A 23,994-nucleotide genomic window follows, 5' to 3' on the forward strand; every position below is an offset into this window, starting at 1 on the left:
AATATTGACAAGTCTGGCCTGATAGAGTGGAGAAAGAGTAACAGGGTAGGACTTGTTGGGAGACCCACTGTCCTCAGCACACTCCATCTTGCCTCACTTGGGCTGTGTCTTTGTGACTATTCCCTGTATTTCTCCTGACATAAAGAAGTTTTTATCACTGCATGATTCATACCTATGTTTGAGCAAGCTTGTGAGTCCTTTGGTTCAACCTTAATTGGGTATGGTTTATTTGGTTTCTATGTTTGGATGGCTCTTATCTCTAAGAGGTTTTGTTTGGTTAGCCACAATATTGACAAGCAAATGCCAGGCTCATGCCAATTGGTGCCTTAGGAATAATGTAGAAACCAAAGAAAGACGATGGCTTTGGCCTAATGTTGTTCAAATGAAGAAGAGGTCAGTTTTATCCACGCAACATGATGAGTAAGACAGTGGACTGACTTGTAACCTGGCTCTGGCTGGTACCAGTCAGCTAGGAATGTGGAGGGGAAAATGTGCCTCCAAGGTTGATCATTTAAATTTCAGGCTGAACACATTCTCCTTTGCAGCTACATCTGCAGCCCCAGGAAACACCAGCAGGCAGAGCTCTTCCCACAGAGCTTGCTCGTGGACCAGATCCCCAATGCCTTGTTCTCCATCACTCTGGGAGTTGTGCAAAGAGGCCAAAGAACAAACAAGGGGAAAGAAGGGTTGAAGGAGGTACTGGATAGTGGTTTTCAAATTAATAGCTTTTCTCATTTTGCATTCAAAACCAAACACAGTAGATCCAATTCAGCTTCAGGCACTTTCATCTGTGAAGTCAGATTGGCAGAGTTTGGGGAAGAGAGACTGTGGGAGGATATGGGGAACACGCACAGGAATGCATTATTCATCCCACATTATCAGATAATGAGTTGTTCCAAATGAGTGAGCCTTCCAGATAACCGAGACTTCCTTTTGAACCTTCAAGCTTCCTTTTAACTTTAGCCCATACTTATATATTTTGTTAAGTGTGTTGTAGACATCTCTGCCTAGAATAACTCATTATAATTTAATCATTTCTCAACTACCATCATATATCAACAAGGATTAATTATATATATGCTTTTTTCACACAGATGCCACCCAGCTTTGCCCTACTGTGGTTATACATTTTACCTCTTTTTCCTTGGTGAATGGTTGCATTCTTCCCCATGGGTGCCTCTTGTCAGGGTTATGGTATACTTTCTCTTTCTTCACTTCTTTGGTCCACAGTGCCTTAGGAATAAATGAGCATCCATCTACAGGGAAAAGCAAATAGCCATGCCTATCAAATCAGGAACTTTATTTCCTTCATGATTTGAAGTCCACCATTCAGTTTAGATTCACAAATAATTATTCTATGTCTGTTAAGTGAGGATGCTGGAGGATGCTGTGCTTATTATTGAGATGATAAAAGGTGCCTTTGAGTGGCTACTGTCCATTAAGGGAGGGGAACAAATGCTTCTCATTTATCAGGGATGTCAAATAGGTAAAGACCATGAATTGAATTTATTGTGTGAAGTACATTAATAGGAGAATGTACAGGAGAGAGAAGTAGAATAAAGTATTTAATTCACTTTGGTTGGAAAGCTTCCAGGAAGGTTACAGACTAGAAATGATACCCAAAACATAGGGTAAAATTAATAAGAATCATAGAGAAAAGGTAGATAAATATGTTTGAGGAAACACAGCTTGGTCTATAAGTTTGAGAATGCCAAAGTCTACCTTCTTCTAATCCAGAGAATAGATAGCATTTTTTATTTCATTTTGTACTCTTTGAAAGTCTTGCTTAATTTGTAAAGAAAAAAAGTAAATGGGAGGGAAATGGGATGATATGACCAAACTACAGTACATACATGTATGAAACTATCATAAGGATACCTATTGTTATGTATAATTAATATATGCTCATTAGCTAATCATGCCATGAAATTAGAATTTAACCAGTATCAACTGGGGGATATTAAAGGAGAAAGGATGGGCTGTTTACCATGGAAACACTTCCACTTTTGAATGGCCTTCTCTTTCCAAAGGTGTCTCCCAAAGGAAGAATGGTCCTATGTATTGTCTTGGGTGTTGTACCAATTTTGACATAGGAGAAGAGCAGGTCTTTGCTTTTTTTTTTAATAACATTTTTATTTAAATTTGAAACAAGCTTGTTTTGCATGTCAATCCCAGTTCCCTCACTCTCCTGTCCTCTCCTGTTGTTCCCCAACCCCCACCCTATCCCTTTCTGCTCCGCAGGGAGGGTAAGGCCTTCCATGAAAAGGATCTTTGCTTTTTTTAAAAAAAAAAAAAAAAAAAAAAGAACAGTACAATTGTAGAAATGTAGTTCCCAGAACAACAGCAGCAGCATTTGGGCATCTACCAGATGTGGATGTGCTCAGCCTGACCTAAGACCTACTGCATCAGGTGGAATGGAGTTTTGCTGTCTCTTAAGCAGCCCAGTAATAGTCATGCTTGGGACCCATTGCACAGAGGACATAGATGCAGAAGGCATGAACCAAGGATCTGAAGTAAGGAAAACAGATAAGGGTTGAGTGTGGCTTATGCTTCAGATCTAAGATGCTGTCTTTATGTACTACCCTGACTGGTTAGCCAGCCCACTGGTCTACAGTTGGGGTGCCAAGAAACAAACACCCGCCTGAGCAAAAGCTTCCTCTATAACAAAAGCTTCTGATGGATGTTAAGTAACACTAGGTGGACTTCCTATGCTTGATTTGAACCTTGGTCCTGAGTGTCAAGGATTTTATTTTGTGATGTGCTGAGAGCTGGCCCATCTCTCTGGAAGGCTCACAAACAAGGTCCTTCCAGGAGCCCATGGTGGAAACTCAAATGCCATTTGATTGATTTGTAAATAAGCTAGTTGCTGTAGTGGTCATCCCAAGGAGTCCCTCCCTTAACCCATTTACCTTTCCATACAAAGGATAAATGAGAAACTAACTGGAAAGTAAACTAACACTGTGAAATGAATAGGTACCCTGCTCAGATGTTCCTTGGCATTTGGTTGTTCTGGCATAATCTACCCAAATCACAAATATTGTTTCCTCCACAGAAAGCAGGTGAGTAGAATCTGTGATCTGATTATTACCTTTTCTGGGCTAGAAGATGGTCAGAAAGGCTCTTATTCTGGGGCCTTATCCTTATCCTTCTAGGTGTGAATTTCTATTTTCTGACTGACAGGTTTGTATAGAGATGCTGAAGTCACAAAACAGGACAGTTCCAGTTTCCTTTTCCCCATGGGCCAGTTTGTGTATGCAAGGTGACTGTGTTATATATCCCATCCACTGTGTATGGAATTCATTCATAATCCTATCATTTGTATACAACCTACACAGCTAGCAAGCTGTCCTTACTTCAATTACACAGCCATGGCATGAGGCAGAGGGTTAAAGCCAGAAAAACAAAACCAAAATCAGGAAAAGTAAGACAGTGGCAAGGGTGCCCTGGGAAACACATGAGAGAAATAAGCACCGCAAACCCTGAAGTGGAAGCCTTTGTTCTACAGGAGTTGAATATTCTTCCCAAATCAAAAAATCCCTGGAAATATTATGACTTTTTAATATTTTAACAGAATTGGATAGAAGAGAGTTTATTCATTTCCTGGCTCCACTCTGTTGCCTTTGAGTAAATATTGGTTTCTGACACGTAATTATTAATATTGTGTATTTCTTTATATAGCTTTTAAGTGCCGCTTAATTTATGGGGAAAATGAGCCAGTGAATTTAAATGAGCTGGAGTCAGTGTGACACTTCTGCCCTCAATATGTCCTCCCTGGGCCACAGGGTCCCTATTTTTTTCCATTCTCCTTTTTATTTTCCAGCAAGTTGCTGTTGATCGGGTGGGGTGGCAAAGACGGGACTTCTATACTATTTTTCTGAGCTAAGAACTTTTCCTCAAAATAACCATTCTTCTGTTCTCCCTGTAGATCCTAGTCTTCATGCTCCCTCCTTTGAGTCCCACTTATTTCTTGAGTAGAGCTGACCACACTCTGACCCTTACCCTGGTGAGCCTGGCTGTGGTAAGTCTGAGTGAAGGAAGGAAAGAGAATGACAGATGAGCATTTTCAAACCATACTCTGCTCTGAGTCCTCACAGTGTTACATCTCTGCTTGGGCAAGTTCAGCTCTGATGCTAATAAGTCTTAGTACTTGGAGAAGTATCGAAGCAAGTTTGCAGCCCAAAGTATTCTATGGAGATAGGAAATCCATCATCCACTAGTCATGTTGGAGGGTTCAACGCAGGTACCAGTGTGATTCGCTGAACTCTTCTATTAACAATAGAGCAGTAGCTAAACACAGTGTCACATCACCAGTGGTAAGGTAGGATGGCTTTTTGCACAGGTATCTTTGCTTATCTATGTCAGAAAGGTTAAGAGACATTACCAGGGAAGGGGAAGGACATGGGAAATGGATGCAGCTGTGAAAATAACACAATGAATCCCACTTTTCTGTGCAGTAAATGTAAACCTGAGAAAAAGACATGCATGATTGAGAGATTTTTTTTTTAAGGAAAATAACAATACCTTCTAATACAATGTATGGTTAGTAAACTTAACTTTTCCCTAAAACAACAAATTAATGTTATCACTTTTGGCAGTAACACTCTACCAGAGGATTAGAACCAGTTGTTCACTTTATCAAACTGCCCACCTGTGCCATTTCTAAGTCCCTGGTCACAGCAATGCTCTCTTCTTACTGTTGATACACTCAGTCTTGAACCTGGGAACCCGTCATTCTCTGATGTCTTAAGCCTATTGGCCATTTCTTTTAAGTACATCTTGCCTCTTGTCTTGAAGGATATGGAGACTTTTGATAAAACAATGAATGCTTATACACCACTGTCAACTTTGCCAACCTAGTCTGTCTTTATTTTCCTTATTTTCCCCAGTCAGACTTCAGTATATCTCCTGCCCTTCTCAACAAAGAAGAATGTTACTGCAACAATTTCAGCTTGCCTACTGCCCTGACTGGGCATGTGCCAGTGGCATTTTCATCCTGGCTATTTTAATGTGTCCTAAGAACCTCCAGCTTTTTCTCTGGTGACACATATTTGAAGTGGCCTGGGCTTTGGCAACCAGGTCTGGAAGAAGGGGGGTGCAGAGACGTGTTTGTTCACAGACATTCTTTGCTCATATGAGTCTTTTTTTTCTTCTTTATATTTTTATTTTATTTATTTTTCATTTACATTTGAAACAAGGTTGTTTTACATGTCAATTCCAGTTCCCTCACCCTCCTGTTCTCCTGTATCACCCCCACCAAACCCCAACCTATCCCCTTTCTGCTCCCCAGAGAGGGTGAGGCCTTCCATTGGGGAGTCTTAAAAGTCTGTCATATCATTTGGAGTAGGGCCAAGCCCTCCCTCATGTGTCTAGTCTGAGGGAACATCCCTCTATGTGGAATGGGCTCCCAAAGTCCAATCATATACTAGGGATAAATACTGGTCCACTACCAGAGGACCCACAGACTGCCTAATCCTCCTAACTAACACCACGTTCAGGGGGTTTGGGTCAGTATTATGCTGGTTTCCCAGCTATCAGTCTGGGGACCATGAGCTCCCCCTTGTTCGGGTCAGCAGTTTCAGTGGGTTTCTGCAGCCTGGTCTTGACCCCTTTGCTCATCATTCCTCCCTTTCTGCAACTGGACTCCAGGAGATCGGCTCAGTGTTTAGCTGTGGGTGTCTGCTTCTGCTTCCATTAATTACTAGATGAGGGCTATAGGATGGCATATAAGGTAGTCATCAATCTCATTATTGTTAGTTGGGTTCATGCTTATACATCTCTGGACATTTTCATCTGAGTCTTTGGAGTGACTCCTTGGGATGATGGGAGAGAAGGAGGACTTCTCTGTGCCTGGTGTTCTTCTGCATCAGCATGAACAATGCATGCAGCACTGAGCAGGGTGAATGGAGGTCAGCAATTATCTGACTGACTCCCAATGTTCCTGCTACCTCATGTGAAGTGATGTGTCCAGTTTACAACTTCCTTCCTTTTAGCTGGTAATTGTATGTTTATTTTGGATATAAAAAACTTGGTGTAGAAGGAAGCTTAGTACTCCTAAATATTGCACAGCCAGGAGTAAGCTGGAAAACTAGGGGAGATCTAAATAAGTACCCTGTCTCCACAGACATAGCTCTAGTCTGTAGAATAAGATAATTCATCTCTAAGAGACAGGTGAGGAATGATTATTTATTAAGAATGAGAAGCCCACAGGCCTGGGCAAGGGCTTTCATAGAAGATAGCCCAAATCAATTACACATATATAATGGTAGAACTAAAATGATGCTTTAAAAATAATCATTGCTCATTTATCAAACTGTCAAAAATTCCAATGTTTATGAAGATGTATTTATTACTTGTCTCCTTGCTATGACAAAATGCCCTGCAAAATCAACTTAATGGAGAAAGGCTTCAAGGGTTCGTTTTTTAACTTACTGCTCCAGGATACACTGTCCATTGTTGACCAGAGGTCACAGTGACAGGAAATTGAGGTAGCAGGTCACATCCAAAATCAGGAAGCCAAGAGAGGTGAATGCTGGGACACAGCTAGCTTTCTTGTTTTATTCAATCCAAGCACCAAGTCCAAGGAATGTTGCCACCCACGATGAAGGTGGTTCTTGCCACTTGTGTTAATCTAATCTAAACAATCCTTCACAGGCATTCCAGAATCCTGCCTTCCTGATGCATCTAGATCCTACCAAGTTGACAATGCTCATTATCATGGAGGATCTGCTGTTGGCAAGAGCTTTCAGGTGAAAGGTTGTCTTGGATTGTTAATGGATGTGAAGATACTAAAACTCTCTAGAAAAGCAATGTGTTAACTACCATCAGAACTCTCTCTATCTCAGTAGTGACTCTAAATTTTTTTGACCTGGATAAGCAAAGAACTCTGTGAAAAAAGTCATCAAATCGTATCACTCCAATGTGAAACTATATCTAGGTTAAGAATCGGTTGTTACTGGAAATGACTAGCAATCCACATTGGTACCTGATCTTAACTTTCCAACAATGCATGATTAATTTAGAATGGATTTCCTTTCCCCTTCAATGTATTTCATGCCAGAAGGCTGATTTGTACTTCTCAAAATGATAAAAATCACGTTCAAACAGTCTCTATTTAAGTACTCCTTCTCACAGATAGGGTTTTCCATATATTATGTAATAATAACACAAGGCAAAGAATGAACACCAAAATTAGCTGTCAATAGGGCCCTTTAAGTAAACTATCCTGCATTTCTACAATGAGTACTACTCATCTCAGGAAATACTACTGGCAGCTGATGGAAGCAGAAGCAGACACCAACAGGTAAACATTGAGCCGAACTCCAGGAATCCAGTTGCAGTGAGGGAGGAATGATGAGCAAAGGAGTCAAGACCAGGCTGCAGAAACCCACAGAAATAGCTGGCCTGAACAAGGGGGAGCTCATGGATCCCAGACTGATAGCTGGAAAACCAGTGTAGGACCCACCCAGACCCCCTGAATGTGGGTGTTAGTTAGGAGGTCTGGACGATCTATGGGGCCTCTGGTAATGCATCAGTATTTATTCCTAGTATACGAATGAACTTTGGGAGCCCATTCCACATAGAGGGATGCTTTCTCAGCCTAGACACATGGGGAAGGGGCTAGGCCCTGTCCAATTAATAAGGCAGGCTTTGAAGATTCCTCCATGGAAGGCCTCACCCTCCCTGAGGATCAGAAAGGGGGCAGGATAGGGAGTTGTTGTTGAGGGGACAAAGGAAAATGGGAGGATGAGGGAATAAGGATTGACATGTAAAACAACAAGCTTGTTTCTAATTTAAATTTTAAAAAAGGAAATAAATAAAATGGTATTGGGCATTTTTATAAATATACAAGCAATGGTATGTACACTCTACCACCTTCTGTGCTTTGTATTAGGAATGTTGATTATAATATACTTACTTTTGCATTGGTTGATAAACTATACAAGACAATACAGTAATTGTTAAAATAATGGGATAGAGGTGGTGTAGATAGTAAAATTTGTCAGCATATACTCCTTTGTGGATTGGTGCTGGAAACACCTTTCCAAATATTTGGAAAGGAAATATTACCTTTCCAAAAGACAAAGTGTAATTGGAAAAGAAGCTGTAATTCAGTTTTCAATCCTGAGGAATTCCAAGGACATGGCTATGGTAAGGCCGGAACATTTCTCTATGCAAAAGTGACTATTCTTCACCAAACATCACTGTAATTCCAGATCCCTTGACTTGGACTGTGGAAGAGAAGTTTCATATTCACTCTTTCTTTTAGTGTTGAGTGAAGAGAAGCTGGGCCTTCTCTTCTGCTCTAGAACACTTCCTTGAGTGAGCCAGTGCCCATGGTTGATCCTCAGAACCACAGAGAACATTCAGAATAAGTAAAGAAATACAAAAGCCTTTTTTATGAATCTCTTCCACTTTGCATCTCCACAGTCCAGTTCAAGCACAGTGACATTGGTAATGCCTGTGCCTTTGTACCTTGATGAGGTGTTTGGAGCTAAAGACTTGTGCATAGCAGATTGTTAAGCACCAATGGAACTATGAGAAGCAACTGCTCCCCACTTCCAATAATACACAAGTGACAATTACTCAGGAAGTAAAGTATATAAAATATATAAAAATGCTAAGTGAATCAAATAAGCATTCTAGTAGAGGAAGAATCAAATAAAACGACTTGAAAATTGCAAGATACTAGAAGTTGCCATGAGGACACCATGTATTCATCTGGTCACTTGGAGAATAATCTGAACTAAGATGGTCCATTTGTACTCAAGGCAATATTCTCAAAAGCTTTTCTAAGTAAAATGAGATATGTTGGTAGGATCCTCTCCTCTTTCTGTCTTTGTTTCTTGCCTGGATGCTGGTCTACTGTGTGCCAAATAGAAGGCATTAATTTATGCAGTTAATAAGTGAGGATACTAGTTGTCCTTCTGCACATACACCTGGAAGAGCAGAGAAAGCAAAAGAAGAGATTTTTCTTGGGCAGTGGCTTTCATTTGTCTCAGAAAGAATTGAACTTGAAGCCACTATTTTGAATATCAGAGGCCCTTGATGGGACTTGCTGGTTGAACCTTATTAACCGTGTATCCTTTCAGAGCTACTAACTCTGGTGCCTCCAGTACCCTTTTAGCACGTGCCTTCAAATGTAATGTATATTAAGTATTTGGGGAACAACTTATTTCCAAAATATTTAGCATAATGTTTTCTGCTAATCTGTCTAAAACATTACAGAGCACATGTTGATGGAAATATTTTATGTCAAGATCTCTGTGACATTGGAGTATGCTAAACATTTAGATATAGATTCATGCTTGTCTTGCTTTGGAGTGAATAGAAGGTTCAGTTCCTGGTGGGAGGGTGATAAGTAGGGACACTGGTCCTCCTCAGTAAAGGTATAAAATATTCTCCAGAAGCACTCAGTGATACTGTATGTAGTCTGGATCACTAAGTTCATGCTCTCTCTCTCTCTCTCTCTCTCTCTCTCTCTCTCTCACCTATCTCTCTCTTTTCTGTACATTAATTGCTTTTTGCTGCAGCTTGAGATATTTATGGGTTAGAAGATTGCCAAGTTATTTATTAGATGGAGTATCTGGGGATAGACTAATATAAATCACTTAGGCTGGCATTGAATATAGCAGACACTCAGTAATTTAAAAAGCTTTAATAAAAATGCTAAAATATGAGACTTGTCTTTGGCTGTAATGAGACTCAGTTATCATGTTTTTATCAGTAATATTCAGTCACAGACCTCTCCACCTTTTCTAGTCTAAGACAATGTAAATGCAATCTTCATTTCCAGAATAACCAGTTTTGTTGAAATTGAGAGAGGTTTTAAGGACTTGGAAAGAAACTCCTTGAAGAGTTATAGATTTACTATATATGTGGGGGAGGATAATGACCAACTTACTCATACTAAGACATTTAAGCAGGTTTATTCACTTTAGGAACACTGTCTTCTTTAAATCAGGAACCCTAGTAAACAGGAAGGGCTGAAGGGAGGATTTGGAGGTTAAACATGATCCATAAAATGTGTTGTGTCATCCCTGGGATCCAGGAATTCACATTATGAACACTGGCCACCACCCTGAATCAAAATTCACTAGGTTATGGCTGATTAAGTCCCCCAGAACTCAATGTGTAGTATTTCTTGATTTTTCTCTCCTTTAATGGAATTACTATATAATGAATCTGTACTGCTTTATAGAGTTTAAACTATATTTCGTTTTGTTCCCACATTTATTCATAGCTGGAAGAATGTAAAATTGTATTTCCTATTTTTAAATTGTGCATATGTGTGTGTTATGGGGCAATGCGTATGTGAGTGCAGGTGCACACAGAGGGCATCAGGGCCTCTAAATGCAAAGTTACAGGGCATTGTAAACTGCCCAACATAGGTGCTGGGAAATGAACTCAGGACTTCTGTAGGAACAGCACGTACTATACATACTGAGTCTTCCCTCTAATCCTCTTGAAATAGAAAATTTATTTTTAAAATGGCTTACCCTTCTCAGACCACAGCATACTAAGAAGATACGTGGGATGCAGGTTTTAAAGGTAGTGGAACCCCGTTTGTCTACAGGTGATGAAATTCCTAGTGTCCTTCCAGGAAAGGACTTTCTCAGGCCTGGAACTTGGTGACTTCACCTTGTATACAGCAGTAAGATACATAAATCTACTTTGGCACACAGAGCAAGAAGGCAAGGTAATAAAGCATTATGGGAAGAAAAATCCCTGAAATTTATTCTTGATGGAAATTACAAAAATCAGGCAACATTCCCAGCTCAGTTGAAACACCTTGTAGAATCAATGTTAACATGCAGGTGACCATAATTCAGTGATGACCTGCCACCCCCTACCCTCAACTTTGGAAAGTTCTTATTTAGGCTGGGCGTGGTGCAAAGTAGATAGGAGTTGGCCTATTCTCCATATCATCAGGTATTAAGCAATAAAAATTCAGGAGAAGCTCAGAGAAATAGAGGAGCCAGCCTTGTGGTTATGTGACTTCCAGGGGTATGATGAGACGTTAATGGAGGCTGAGTACTAGGCAAAGTATAGAGAAGGAGTAAGGGTAAGTTAAAGAAACATGTTTCCAACCATAGATTTCAAAATACTTGATAAGATAGGAGCCTAAAAGTAGTATAAGAAAACACCCGCAGACAATGTAAAGAAATCCAAAAGGATATTGAAGTGCTAGGTGTTGACATATACAGCCTCTTAGTCCAGGCTCCTTTCTGGTACCACCTTCATCTGCTTCAAAATGCTTAAAATACAGCGGGGCCAGTGTTGATGAGTGATGACATCAGAGACTATTGATGGCATTCTGGAGTGAGGGATAATGAATCTTGAAGTGGAAAGGCCCTTTTTTGTAGCTTGGACCAGTGTCTCTCAAATTCTCACTAGTAAAGGCTTGTTCCCCAGCCTGTGGTATAGTTAGCCAGATGTAGAACTTCAAGAGGCAAAGTGTAGGGAGTGGGGTGTTAGGTCATTGAAGGAATGTGCTTCAAGTAAATATGTGGATACTTTCAGTACTAGAAGATGAGTGGGCTGCTTCTGTCAAGCCTCACCATAGGCTCCAGATCAACAGAGCCCATTGACTGGCCATGAGTGGGAATCTCCAACATTCTGAGCCAAAATATGCCTTTTTTCTCTTTGGCTGATCATCTCAATTATTTTGTGATAGTCCCAGAAAATTAACTAAAATATCACTTTAGCTTCTTAATTATGTGGGTCACAAATCAGTGACCCAGGAAACCATTACAGAGTTGGGAATTAGAGCCAGGGAATTACTGGCTTCCAGTGAAGCAGGGGCTGTTGTAGTGGGTGCTGTTAGGATCACTGGGGTAAGATGACTTCTGCCCTCACATCCTTCAAGGGTACCCAAGGGCCCATAATGCTATGTCCACACTTGACAGATGTATGTATTCGGGACTGGCATACTGTTGAGCTGTGGCTTAACAGGTGTGCCACAGTTTGGCCAGATCTGTGTGCACCTGGCCTTCACCTGTTTGACAATGAAAGAACGTAGGCAACCCCTCCCTGCCTGTTTCCTCATAAACATGAGGTACTAAAAGGAGCTTCATAGAGCTCCTCTGAGGCAGAAATGAGAGCTGGGCATGTGGTGTCTGTGGATGCTACATTCTCATTGAGAGTCCCTGGAGTGAAAGATGATAACATATGTGGATGTAGACTCTGAAACACTGATGTTTGCCACCAGTTCTTGCCCTTTGTTCCTCACTATGACCTGCAAGTTACCTATGGTCACTAGGCCGTTTTATCAGCTTGAGAAGCAGATGGAAGAAATTAAGAAATTACAAGGTCACACTATGACTAAGACTGTGGGAGAACAGTAAGAGGTTGCTGTGACCACCTTTAAATGGAAGGGTGAAACGGGGAAGAGGGCTAAAACACATACCTGAGAGATGTGAAGTGCCTAGCATCCCTGGAGTGAGAGGCTTGGGTCAACAGATGTCCCAGGTGTGGGTTGGCACCTCATAATAAATACTTGACAGAATTAGGGCTAAAACCACCACAGTGTTTCCTTATCTGAAAAATGAGGAGCAGGAACTGGACTTGCCCTAGGTCTATTTTTGACTTGGAAATGCTGTGAAGTAAATGAAAACTGTGATCCTGAGTATGGTCAGTACTCTTGGGGGCGGGGTAGGGGCACAGCTTGCAAGTCAGGGTTGGACAGAACAAAGGGAGCCTCCCAGAGAGCAGCCAACTCGCTGCCCTTGGAGGATCAAGGAACTGCCAGAATGACTCTTCCACTGTGTGTGGTCCCTCTGATCATGGCTTGTTGCTTGAATTGTGCAAATTAAAATAGGAGATGTGTGTCTATAAATAACCTCTGTAGGAAACACAGTGGAGACAACCATTGCAAATGGGCTCAGTGGAGCATGAGTGACTTGTGATGTCACCCCACCCTGAGCAAGTATTCATGTATCTGTAACTCATAATCATTCATTCATGTTCACTATCATTTCTTTCAACAAAACACAACAAGAGGACAAAATGAATTTAAATGCATCAGGTATTATCCTCTCAAATAAAACCATGTCACACTAGAACACATGGGAAGTCTGAATTCACAGTCAGCCTGAACAACTGAATAACTGGATCTGGGCATGCTTCTAAGAGCTAGGATGTGACCCCATGCAATTCAGCCCAGTCCCAGGTTGATGGATGCCTCTGTAGACCCTGAGAAACTGTTCCCTGGAGAATTGGCTTTCACTAGCAGTTAATCTCAGCTTCTACTGAGAGAACTTGCTAGACACCAGGCCTTGTGTTACAAGTTAATAGAGGGGCAAGAGAGATGGCTCAGTGCTTAAGAGTACTTACTGCTCTTCTAGAACTAAAGTTTGGTACCCAGCACTATGAGACCCCTCACAAGTGCTTGTAACTCTATTTCTTTGAGATCAAACTCCTTCTGGCCTCTGTGAACATCTGCGCACACCCCAGCACGCACACACATATGCACATAAATAAAAAGTAAATAATTTTTAAATTATGCAAGGAATAATTACTAAATGAGAAAAACTGGGAAGCTGCATGTGCCTTTCTCTCCTCACAGTGGGCCAACTGCTGGCTCTACCTCTCAAGGTGGTGAACCAAGATTCATGACTTTTAATGCCTTACAGTTCACAAACTATGAGATTCATACAAAAAAAGCACATCTTGGTGCCTTTTGTATGTTCACAAAGTTATTCAGCCATAACCAATATCTAATTGTAAAACATCTTCATGACACCAAATGGACCTACCCCATTAGCAGTCACTCATTGTTTGTCTTGTTCCCTACCTCCTGACAGCTTCTAGACAGAAATCACAGCCTCTACTCTTTCCAGATGGTTCTAGCATACACCATCTTTCCTTCCCATAACTATATAATATTTCATTATCTTAACCTATTACCACATTTTTATCAATCTGACTGTAGAAATATTGTTGTCAAATTTTGCATATATTTTGTTGAAGTCCATCTTTCCCTTAGGGATATTATATATGAGTTGGGATAGCTGGGTTTATGAGAAACAAGTTTGTGAGAAGCCATAGTATAACTTTAGAGTCACACTGCCATTGATTTCTGGGTATTTGTCAAAGTTTATCATTGCCTGTCTATTATTATTTTGGTGTGTAATGTTGTATCTTCTCCAGGTTTTGATTTACATTTTCTTGATGAGAAAATATTACTCAGCATATTTTGATATGCATATTGGTCATTTTGAGATTTTCTTCAGCTAGAAGTCTTTGTGTCTATTTTTGTTTTGCTGTTTGTAGTTATCTTGTCATATTTATGAAACAATAAATGATCACAAAGAATTCTGCCTATTCTTTTTATCTGAGTCTCAGCTTTTAAGTTCATTTCATTCATCTATTTTGGGTACCCCCCTTTTTTTTGGATACTGTGAAGCTGAGTTCTGAATAAGTTGTTCTTGTAGCTTCTTGCTTCTTGCTGGAAACTATATTCTTTATTCATTGACATGCTTCCACATCTTGTTAACAGTGACTGTAAATATTTATATGTATTCCTGGATTTTTCTTAATGTATATGTTTATTCCTATGCTGTTTTTACTAATTAGTACTTTATTAATATATTAATGATTATCAGAACTACATATACATACATGAGTGTTTTATTCAAGGATAACAAAGGTTATTAATTTTTGTTGCTCCCAGAACTTGTAGACTGGTCTTGGCTTTTTTGAGATAGAGTTTCATAAAATAGGCTAGACTGGCCTACAACTCAATGTGTAGCCCAGGATGGCCTTGAATCCCCTCCTGCCTCTGCCTCCTGAGGGATGGTATTACAAACATGCGTGACAATTCCATCTTGTAAAGTATACTTGTAATACTGCTAGAGGATCATGAAACAAGCTTCAAACCAGAGAAAACTTGAGCCGAATATTTGCAATCTAGTCACTTCATTTTAAAACCAGCCCAAACAAATAAGCAACACAAGTATACGAACATATACACAGGCACAGTCAGTCAGTCCTCAGTAGGTGGGCTAAGTGACTTGCAAAAGATCATACAATCAAGGATGAGAGACTAGAACAAGGATCTTCATTTGCTTTATATAGTGCAGTGGTGTTTGTTTCTGATTTTGATTGTTAGTAAATTGCTATACTATTTCATATGCAAAATGCTGCACAAGCTAAACTAGCTTGAATGCTACATTTTCCAATTTATTCTTGCCTCTTGTCTAGGAAATAAACTGCTCTATTAGGATGCAGAAAGGTAACCCCACAAGAATAAAACATTGGATCCTTAAAAGCACTTGCTATATTATTTTTGTAAATTAGTCTTGAGTGTTTAAAACTATAATGAAAAGCATTTCATATTTCTATTACCCTCACAAGATCTCTTAATATTTTGTTATCCCCTGAGCATCATAATAACATTAAGATGAAAATATTAATAATGGCCATTTAAGGAACTTTGAAACTATTCTATCTAATCTAATCTCTACATACCTGCAAGGCAAGTATTCTTATGCCCATTTTACAGTCCAGAAGCTAAAATAGGGTGGCTTAAATACGTGTATTTTTTTAAAAACTAATCCAAAACAGAAGGGGATGGTATTTAAATGTCAGTATCTAGGAGTACAGGTCAAGAGATGAATTGTTTTTAACCATGGAGCTTGACCAAGACATTGAAGACCAATTTCCTGTGAGTAAAGGAGAATAGTGATGTTGGAAGACTGCCTAAGGAAGCTTTGGGGAACAGAACATAGGCAGACACCTCTAGTGGATCACAGACCTCCAGGCAGGGCAATGAGAGACAACATAGAAGCTGCCCAGGTCTCAGTGATGGATAGGGACACAGCACAAACCCAGATCCCATGTGGTTTCTCAGCTAGGCTACAAAATAAACAAATACAAACAGCAACAAAAACAAAACACCTTACCTTGAGGACTTTTAACAGATGGCTTCCAGTTGGGATCTCATCTTGTATCCTAGTGCTCCTCAAGGAGGGGAAAGTAACTCCCTGACTTCCTGATGGCATGGACGCTAGTCCGAAAGAATATGAGTAAGTCTCAGAGAGACCTCAGAAGTAGCATGGCTGTACACTTCTCCTCTGTGTGATGCCATCCACAGGATAGTGGGCACATGGGCAACTTTTAAGTGTAAGGAAGCTATGGCCAGATTCTGGAGCTGTGGCTCTAGCCAGGGCTCCCATGCATGGCACCATCTCAAGAGCTCTCCCACTTAAGCTGTCACAGTCCTTAGACTTCAGACTCTACACAGCCCAGCTGAAAGATATCATCAGGATAAAATTAGATAACAAAGTCACTGTAGGTGAAGGACTGCTTCCAGCTTTGCTAGAAATGGCAGACAAAGGCCTACCTTACAAAGCTGACTACAGAGAAGTGGTAGTCATGCCTGCATGTTGCCTCTTTCTGAGTTGGCTCTCAGCTGAGATGGGCTATGTAGTGGAATGGACAGGATGTAGAGGCCTGCCTTCTGCTCCTTCCAGAAAGACTCCCTGAAAGACACAAGAAGACCTGATGATCGCTCTATACACATGGATGAGGTCTGTCTTGTATATTTGCCCAGGTGCAAAGCTAAGTTGAAGAGGAAGATGTAATGAACATGTCTAGAGTACTTCCTGACATAGCCAGAGCAAGTAAGCTTATAAGGCATACATTTGGGCACATACTATATTTATAACAACATTATTTGTAGGTATAACCTCATACCTATACTCTATTATTTATGTTATTAAATACTATATGACTATCTTTATGTAGATCACATTATAAAACTGTACTTATGTGATACTATATATAATTTAATATATCACACTTATTATCTTACTTGGTTATTGATACATTTAACTTAATTAAATATAAGTAAATCTTCCCTTGCCACCAAGTCAAGGAAAATTTCATGCAAAAACCCTGACATAAAGTGAATGATACTGAGATTTGGAAAATGAGCAATAGAAATGGCTGGAACTGTTTCTTTGTTTCTGAACCACACCAACAACATCCACAGTGGGCACAGGAAAGGATAACTGCAGCTTACATTTGACAAGAGCTGGCGTAGTTCCAAGCACTGTGCTGGTATGCTGTGTAAAGTCATGTTTACTTCTTACAACAATTAGGCGGAGCACATTTTGTCAGCTTCATTTTACAAATGGTGAGCCAGGATCCAGCAGGAGATAAGTGAATGTTGCCCAGGCCACAGGATGTTCCTGGACTACAGAACCTGAGAGAGGGACACACAACCTCTCATAATTGCATCTTCCATATCATGACCACTCTCTGTGGGATGGGGATAATAAGCAGAAACAGAAGGGCCCATTTTGTTGGCTTTGTATAAAGGAAGCATTGCCTTCAAAAAAAGCTTTACTAACTCAACCTTGCTCTCTCACAAGAACACAATGATGTACAAAATGTAGACATTTATTCAAAAAGTTTCATTATGTATTAAGCACAGTTCTAAGTATGGGATCCACTGTGCTTTATAAACTTTTACTTAAAATGCACTGCAGAAACAAACAAACACATCTTGTCAATGAAGACAAAATCATGAAACTGTAAGTATAGAGGAAAATGTGAATGTTAAAAAGGTGCTGTAACTAAAGGACCTGAATAAGACTGACAGTTGGGGAAGTGCACCTATAGTTACAATCCACTGACCTACCATTTTCTTAGTGCAGTCTGACCCTTTCAAGTTAAGATTATTATCCATTTCTCTGGATCTATTTGTGAGATTATCAACAATAGAATGATATATAGACTTATTTGTCACAGGTCCTTATTGTCATTGAACACAGATCTGTTCTCTAATGTGGAGAAACATTTGAATTAATTATTCCCAAGTGACCTTTCTATTATCTTCAAAAAGTTATCATGGAAGCAAGGATAGAACTTCATGATATTACTAAGATCCATTAAGATTAAAAGTTATATTACAAGTTGTTAACTAACCCTTTGACAAGCAAGACCCATGGTCTTGGAGCAACAAGGATGACTAAGAGGGCCTCAGGCTGCCAATGGTTTGGACAGCTGGAGAAGCTACCTTGTGTAAGATAGGGAAGTTGTTTGTTGTAACAAGGACTGTGGGGGACAGTGTCCATATAAGGATGAAAAGGGAGATAACTGAAAACCAGGGGTCTGTGGATGTGTTGTATTTGGGAAATCAATATTAGACCAAAAGAAGACACATTATAAACATATAATGTGGGATATTTACTGAACTCTCCCTATGTTTCTGTTCTTCATTTAATTCTAGTTATTTAGTAACTTTCAGGAGTTGATGAGACCATTCATGAGTAAAGCCATTTGAACAAGTAGTTAGACACTAATTTTGGCTACCAAGGACTTCACAAGTGAGACTTTTTTCTTTCCAAATCATTATCTTCCTGTCTTATTGAGAGTATCTATATACTTGTAATGGAGTTGATCATTCTTCCTTTGAGAAAATGTCAGAGTCCTCTTGGTTTACTGGGAATAATAGATAGTTTTGCCCGGCAGAGGGGCAAGTCTGGCTTGCCTTGGCCATCCACTATAGGAAGCTTGTTCCTAATGAGTAGCATTAGCTAGATATCTGAAAAATGCAGAGATCACATTAAGTTACCATCCCCCTTTCCATGCTTTCTTTAAACTAATACAAGAAACACCATAACAGTAAAAATGACACCTGTGTAGTGGGTTCCATGCTGGGAGTCCCAGTCCAAGGCACCATGGTTGTGGCTTATTAAGTCACTACACACAAATACAACTGTGCTTGCTCAGGCTGTGTCTGTATTCCTTCCAGAGAAACTCTGGGGTCTTCATAAAGAGGCCTTAAGATGGCCTAGCACTTCTGGATAAAGCAGGTATTATTTTGAGAATATTTGGAAGCTGCACAGAAGTTGTTGCTTTATAGGAATGAGAAAACACGTATTGACATTTCTATGCCCAGACCTATTTTTTTAACAAGCTGGAAAATACTGAAAAACAGGTAGAACCATTTTCTCCAGAGTGTACAGTATAGTTGGAAATGCACTGTTTTTTTTTCTATGTGTATTTTGGTAAAATATGTGCACTGAAATTTCAGGGCAATTCCTAATGCAGAAATAACCCCCAATATGGCAGATTTATAAGTGAAGCAATTTTTATTTATTTGCTAATGTGGATTCCCTCAAGAGCTCAAATGTTCTGCTGGTTACTTATGACTTCTCCTTGAAAAGTCTTCCCTGTGAGGTCTCAGCAGTGTGAAACTGCAGGCTGCAGAGTTGTCAGAACTGAACAGTAGCTGTAATTCTCTCCTGCCAATGACTTGGGTGGTTTGGAATCTACCAGCACTTCAGCTGTTTGCTAGATAATTAATAATTCATAATTAAAATGGCAATACAAATAAATCAACATGACTATAGGCCTGGTGCCTCTTCTCCCTGTAATCTTTCTTTTGAAGCTGATGATCTGAAAAAAAAAAAAAAAAAAATGGGAAGGAAGCCGAAAGCTTTCATTCCAAGCTTTGCCTCCCTTAGCATTGGAATTCTGTTCAGGCTGTTCTCCAAATCCTCCTCTCAGAGAGGAATTCAGTCCATGCCTTTCATAGCCTCCAAGTCTAAGATGCAGGAGTCCCACCTTTCCTCATGCACTTGGTCACTAGGGAGAGAGACAGAGTGCTGCTGTAGCTGTAATGCAGCATGATTTCTCATCTTTCTGAGGCAGGCTGGTATGTGATGGCACCATAAAGATGGCTTTAGTGTTTGGGACATGGGAAGGGAGAACTGCAGTAGGAAGGTAGCGTTTGAGTGGTTCTCTAAACATAAGCCAAGTCTTTATAGGAAAGGGATGGAGAAGAGGGAGGAACAGCAAATCTTCTAGGTTCCTGAGCCAGAGATAATCCAATAGCATGAGGACCTGCACGGTGCAGTCCAAGGGCATGGAGTCTGCATGTGCTCTGTGAAGGGTAGCTGTCTATAAATAAGGGACTGTATACAGTTTTCAGAGGCTCCATTTAAACAGGGCATCATGGAAAGCTGCAAGAATCAGTAAAAGAGCATACTGATTACCTTATTGCTTCAAAGGGTCTGCATGGATAGGGTAGATTAGATGGACCCAAAGATTCTAAGGAACCAATTACAAAATTCCAGGTGAGAGTCTATTGTAGTTGTCTATTAAGAATGAATGAGAAACACAAGCAGAAACTCTGATGAGAAGAGTTGGGGTGGAATCTAAGTATTTTCCTATCCTGTAATTTCAGTGAACTTGATCATTAAGGCCAGAAATTTGACCAAGGTAAAATGAGGAATCACAGTATTCTTGAAGTGCCTAAGGTCCATGGGCATTGTCCCAGTACTAGAGAGTAAAACAGCTGTGCAATGTTATTGTCACTTTTCTTGTAATCAGCAGCAGCATTGCGGCTGCCATAGCAACCAGTACATATTGGGTGCTTATTTTACATCAACCACTCTGATAAGACAGCACTTAAAATCATGCAGCAAAGAGGTTAGTGCCTCCCAGTTCACAGGTGAGGCACCAAAGTTCAAACAGTAGCATGCAAATTACTAATTAAGATCACACAGTAGTTGAGAAATTGTACTCCAGAGCCCTGCCTCTAACTGATGGAATACCATAGCACTAAAAACAATTTACTCCATAGTACAGATATGTCCTGTCTTACAGTGGCTCTTAAATTTTTACAGTTTTTGAAATAGTGCAAAAGTGTTTCTCATGCTGTAGAAGTCTTGATCTAAATTTTGATGTGAGGTCTTTCGTAGGCTCGTCCTGTGTGCTATGCAACTCTTTGACTGTGCTGGGTAGTGGCAGTGAACCATAGTTCCAGTTTAATAACACAGTCAAGAAGGAAGTCAAACCACCAATCCTCCATGGTGTTTGGGGTTGCTGAGCTATGATGCTCAGTAGGTGTTGTACATTTAAAGCATTTTGAACTTAGTGATATTTTCAACTTAGAATATACTTACTTGTCACATCCTAATACAAACCAATGAACATTCATACACTGAAAAGTGATGACAATGATGAAGACTTTAATATTTGCTTTTGTTCATCCCAATGAGACTACATTAACAACAATCGAGAAATCAAGAGAAACTTGCAGAGTTTTAAAGGATAGGTAAGAATTCAGAGATTAAGAAATGACAAGAAAATGAAGATGGAGTGGTAATAATGGAACAAATGGAGTGGAAAAAAAGAAGACAGAGTAGAAGCAGGATAATTAAAAAGCAAGACATTTGGAAATGATGTATAGAACCCTACTACTGTAGAAGTTTTCCAAAATACATACATGTACATATAGAAAGGGAATTTAAAAGGAGTTATCCTATAATGGCAGAACAATGAGTCTCTCAGACACCATAAGCTGCCAAATAAAAAGTCAAATACCATGTTCAGGTTACCTATTTTGGGGCCACAGACCCCACCCTCCATTAAAAAATACTACAGGCTATTGCTGTTGGTCTTGATTATCCTCTAGAATTATACTGTCTGACCCTATTGCTGAATAAATCACATGCCTGATTCTCAGGCCATAGAGAAATCAAGCTAGTGCTTACCTGGAAGTTTTATCCCTATTGGCTAATTTTCATGGTGCTATAAGGATCTATTTTCAAATCCAAGGGAAAAAGTATTCAATACTCTTATCCTGTGAAGAGTCCTGTGAGCTACAGTATCAGACCTTGCAAGACATTCCCACTGTTGTAATAGTTGCACAATAGTTTTGGGATCAATCAACCATTTTGTGATTGTATTTGAAGCATGATCACAAGACAGAGTTCATGTTTAGCAATCAAACATTTTGTGATTATATTTGAGGCCTGATCACAAGATAGAATTCATGTTTGGTTCATAATTCATGAAGCCTGGTACTGATCATTAGCTGGAGATTAAAAAAAAATATCTGTGGCAGGCTAGTTCATAAGCAGTAGAGAAGACCCTAATAGTATTCTTTTACTAAATGGACATAGTGTTAAACTGGTCCCTAAGTTCTTATCCATAGATTAGTGAATCTCTCAATACTCAGTAGAGGAGCTTCTTTGATCAGTAGATAATTAACACAGTAGTAAACATAGAGACCCATAACTGGTGAATATTCAGAGAATACGATATTTTAGAGTACTCAACTCTAAGTGAGATATTTATGTCATAACCTATCTCCCAAGGCTCAAAGCACCATCATAAAAAAGTGGATGAATGTACTGTAAGAGCCAAAGGCAGTGAATGACTATAGGCAAAGAGTTTTCTATATACAATAGGACACTTGTACATCTGAACTGAAAGCCACTGAAGTATTATCAGACATTGACAATTGATAGCTGCTAAGGGTGGGAGAACATGATTGGTTCAAGGATGTAGCCCCTAAATTGCTATCCATGCTCCAGTAGATGATCTTATACTCATCTATGGGCAGTACTAGACAGACTCAGTAGTTTTAAAAAAGACAGAGAAAGAGAGTACAAAAGAAAGTAGTGGTGAAGTAGGGGAGAAATTACAGAGGTGTGAGTGGGGTTTATGTTTGAGCAAAACACATTAAATCTGTGTATGTTTGTTCCCAAAACAAAATTAAAAGAAAAACAATAAGCAAAATTTGAATGGGATTTGGAAGTTATATTGATCAATGGAAACTTTCTGGTTTTAGATGTTAACTATTTTTTGTAAATATTTCTTTTTTATACAAATTGCATGCTCAATTATTCATTTTTATTTTTAGTGTCCTGTATAATTTTCCATATTTACTAAAAGTTCTGTAGAGTTGGATTTATGTAGACTTAAAATAAACAACCACTATATAACCATAATAAAAAATAAATGTTAACAATGGGGAAAAGAATTCTGGGAAGATATACTTTGTCCAACTTCAAAGCTTTAGAGAGAGTCTGAATGCTTTGGACATAGTAATTAGCCAATGTGTTTGACTTTTGTAGTAAGGGATTGGGAGTAATCTGTGACTGGGAACCTCCTCTCATCTATGTAAACAAGAAAGGAACCTCTGGATAGTGAAGGACTCTTGCAGGTCCTTGTGTTTTATCTTTGACTTTGCCTCTAATTGATTAAGTGGTTACATTCTTGTCCTCAGATCTTCTACCAGTGACAGCATACCTACACCTACAAGCTACTCTAACAGAGCACAACACAGGTTTTTCTATTAGACACATTCTATATAAATGGTATCATTGGCCAGATATTTGCCAAAGTGAGCAAAGTGGCATTAACATGATATTCATGTACAAATACATAATATGATATATGCATATTTACAGGCTGACGACTTTTTTTTAAGTGCAAGGAATAATTTTCAGCTTTTTCTAATCTCTTGTATTTCTTTACAGTTCCTCCCCAGATAATGAACATCTCTTCAGACATTACAGTGAATGAAGGAAGCAGTGTGACTCTGTTATGTCTTGCAATTGGCAGACCAGAACCAACCGTAACATGGAGACACCTGTCAGTGAAGGGTAAAGTATTTACCATGCTGGGTTTTGCAAGGATGTATCAAGAGAGCTTGGTTCTCATGCAAAAGGAACATCAGCAGCCAGAAACTAATCTTGTATGTGAATGCAGTAAGGCAGCATCTCAAAAGTAATCTATCCTATGTATCTGCTGCTGAGTTCCACACTCCAGGAAAGCAATGTATAGAAGAACTTTACTGAAACTATTGTCTCAGTTCTTTCCATGCCTTAGAAAGCCTTTGACTCCAAACTGAAAGGAAGAGTGGATGAGTAGCTTTTGTTGGTGATAGTAACTTGTGTGGAGATGGGTGTTTCATTTCTTGTTGTGGAGGGTGATGTTGATATTATGCCCTTGGGAACTTTGGCACTGCTGTACATAAAATAGAAAAGACCTCCTGTTTCAGTACTTCCAGGACAGTTAGGTAGAACCATGCCCATTGGATCTGAACACACAGAGTTTATCCTGAGAGGAAGAAGGGAAGTAGGAGTAAGGGATTGCACAAAGCATGACCTTCCTGGGTACTCAGAAATTGGTATTAAGACATCAGTTGCCATTATCTCTAAGTCAGTAGAAAGGAAATCAAAAGGACAT

General features: G+C 39.6%; 1 protein-coding gene across 4 annotated transcripts in view; it reads left to right on the plus strand.

Moving 5' to 3' along the window:
• Positions 1 to 23,994, plus strand: part of Opcml (opioid binding protein/cell adhesion molecule like) — a 507,248-nt gene that overhangs the window by 371,299 nt on the left and 111,955 nt on the right. For all 4 annotated transcript variants that reach the window (XM_051196940.1, XM_051196943.1, XM_051196941.1 and 1 more), the window contains exon 3: positions 23,283 to 23,408. In XM_051196940.1, coding sequence (XP_051052897.1) covers positions 23,283 to 23,408 — 126 coding nt within the window. The remainder of the gene's footprint in view (positions 1 to 23,282; positions 23,409 to 23,994) is intronic.

The sequence above is a fragment of the Phodopus roborovskii genome, unplaced genomic scaffold, assembly GCF_943737965.1.
Source record: "Phodopus roborovskii unplaced genomic scaffold, PHOROB, whole genome shotgun sequence".
NCBI classification, from domain to species: Eukaryota; Metazoa; Chordata; class Mammalia; order Rodentia; family Cricetidae; genus Phodopus; species Phodopus roborovskii.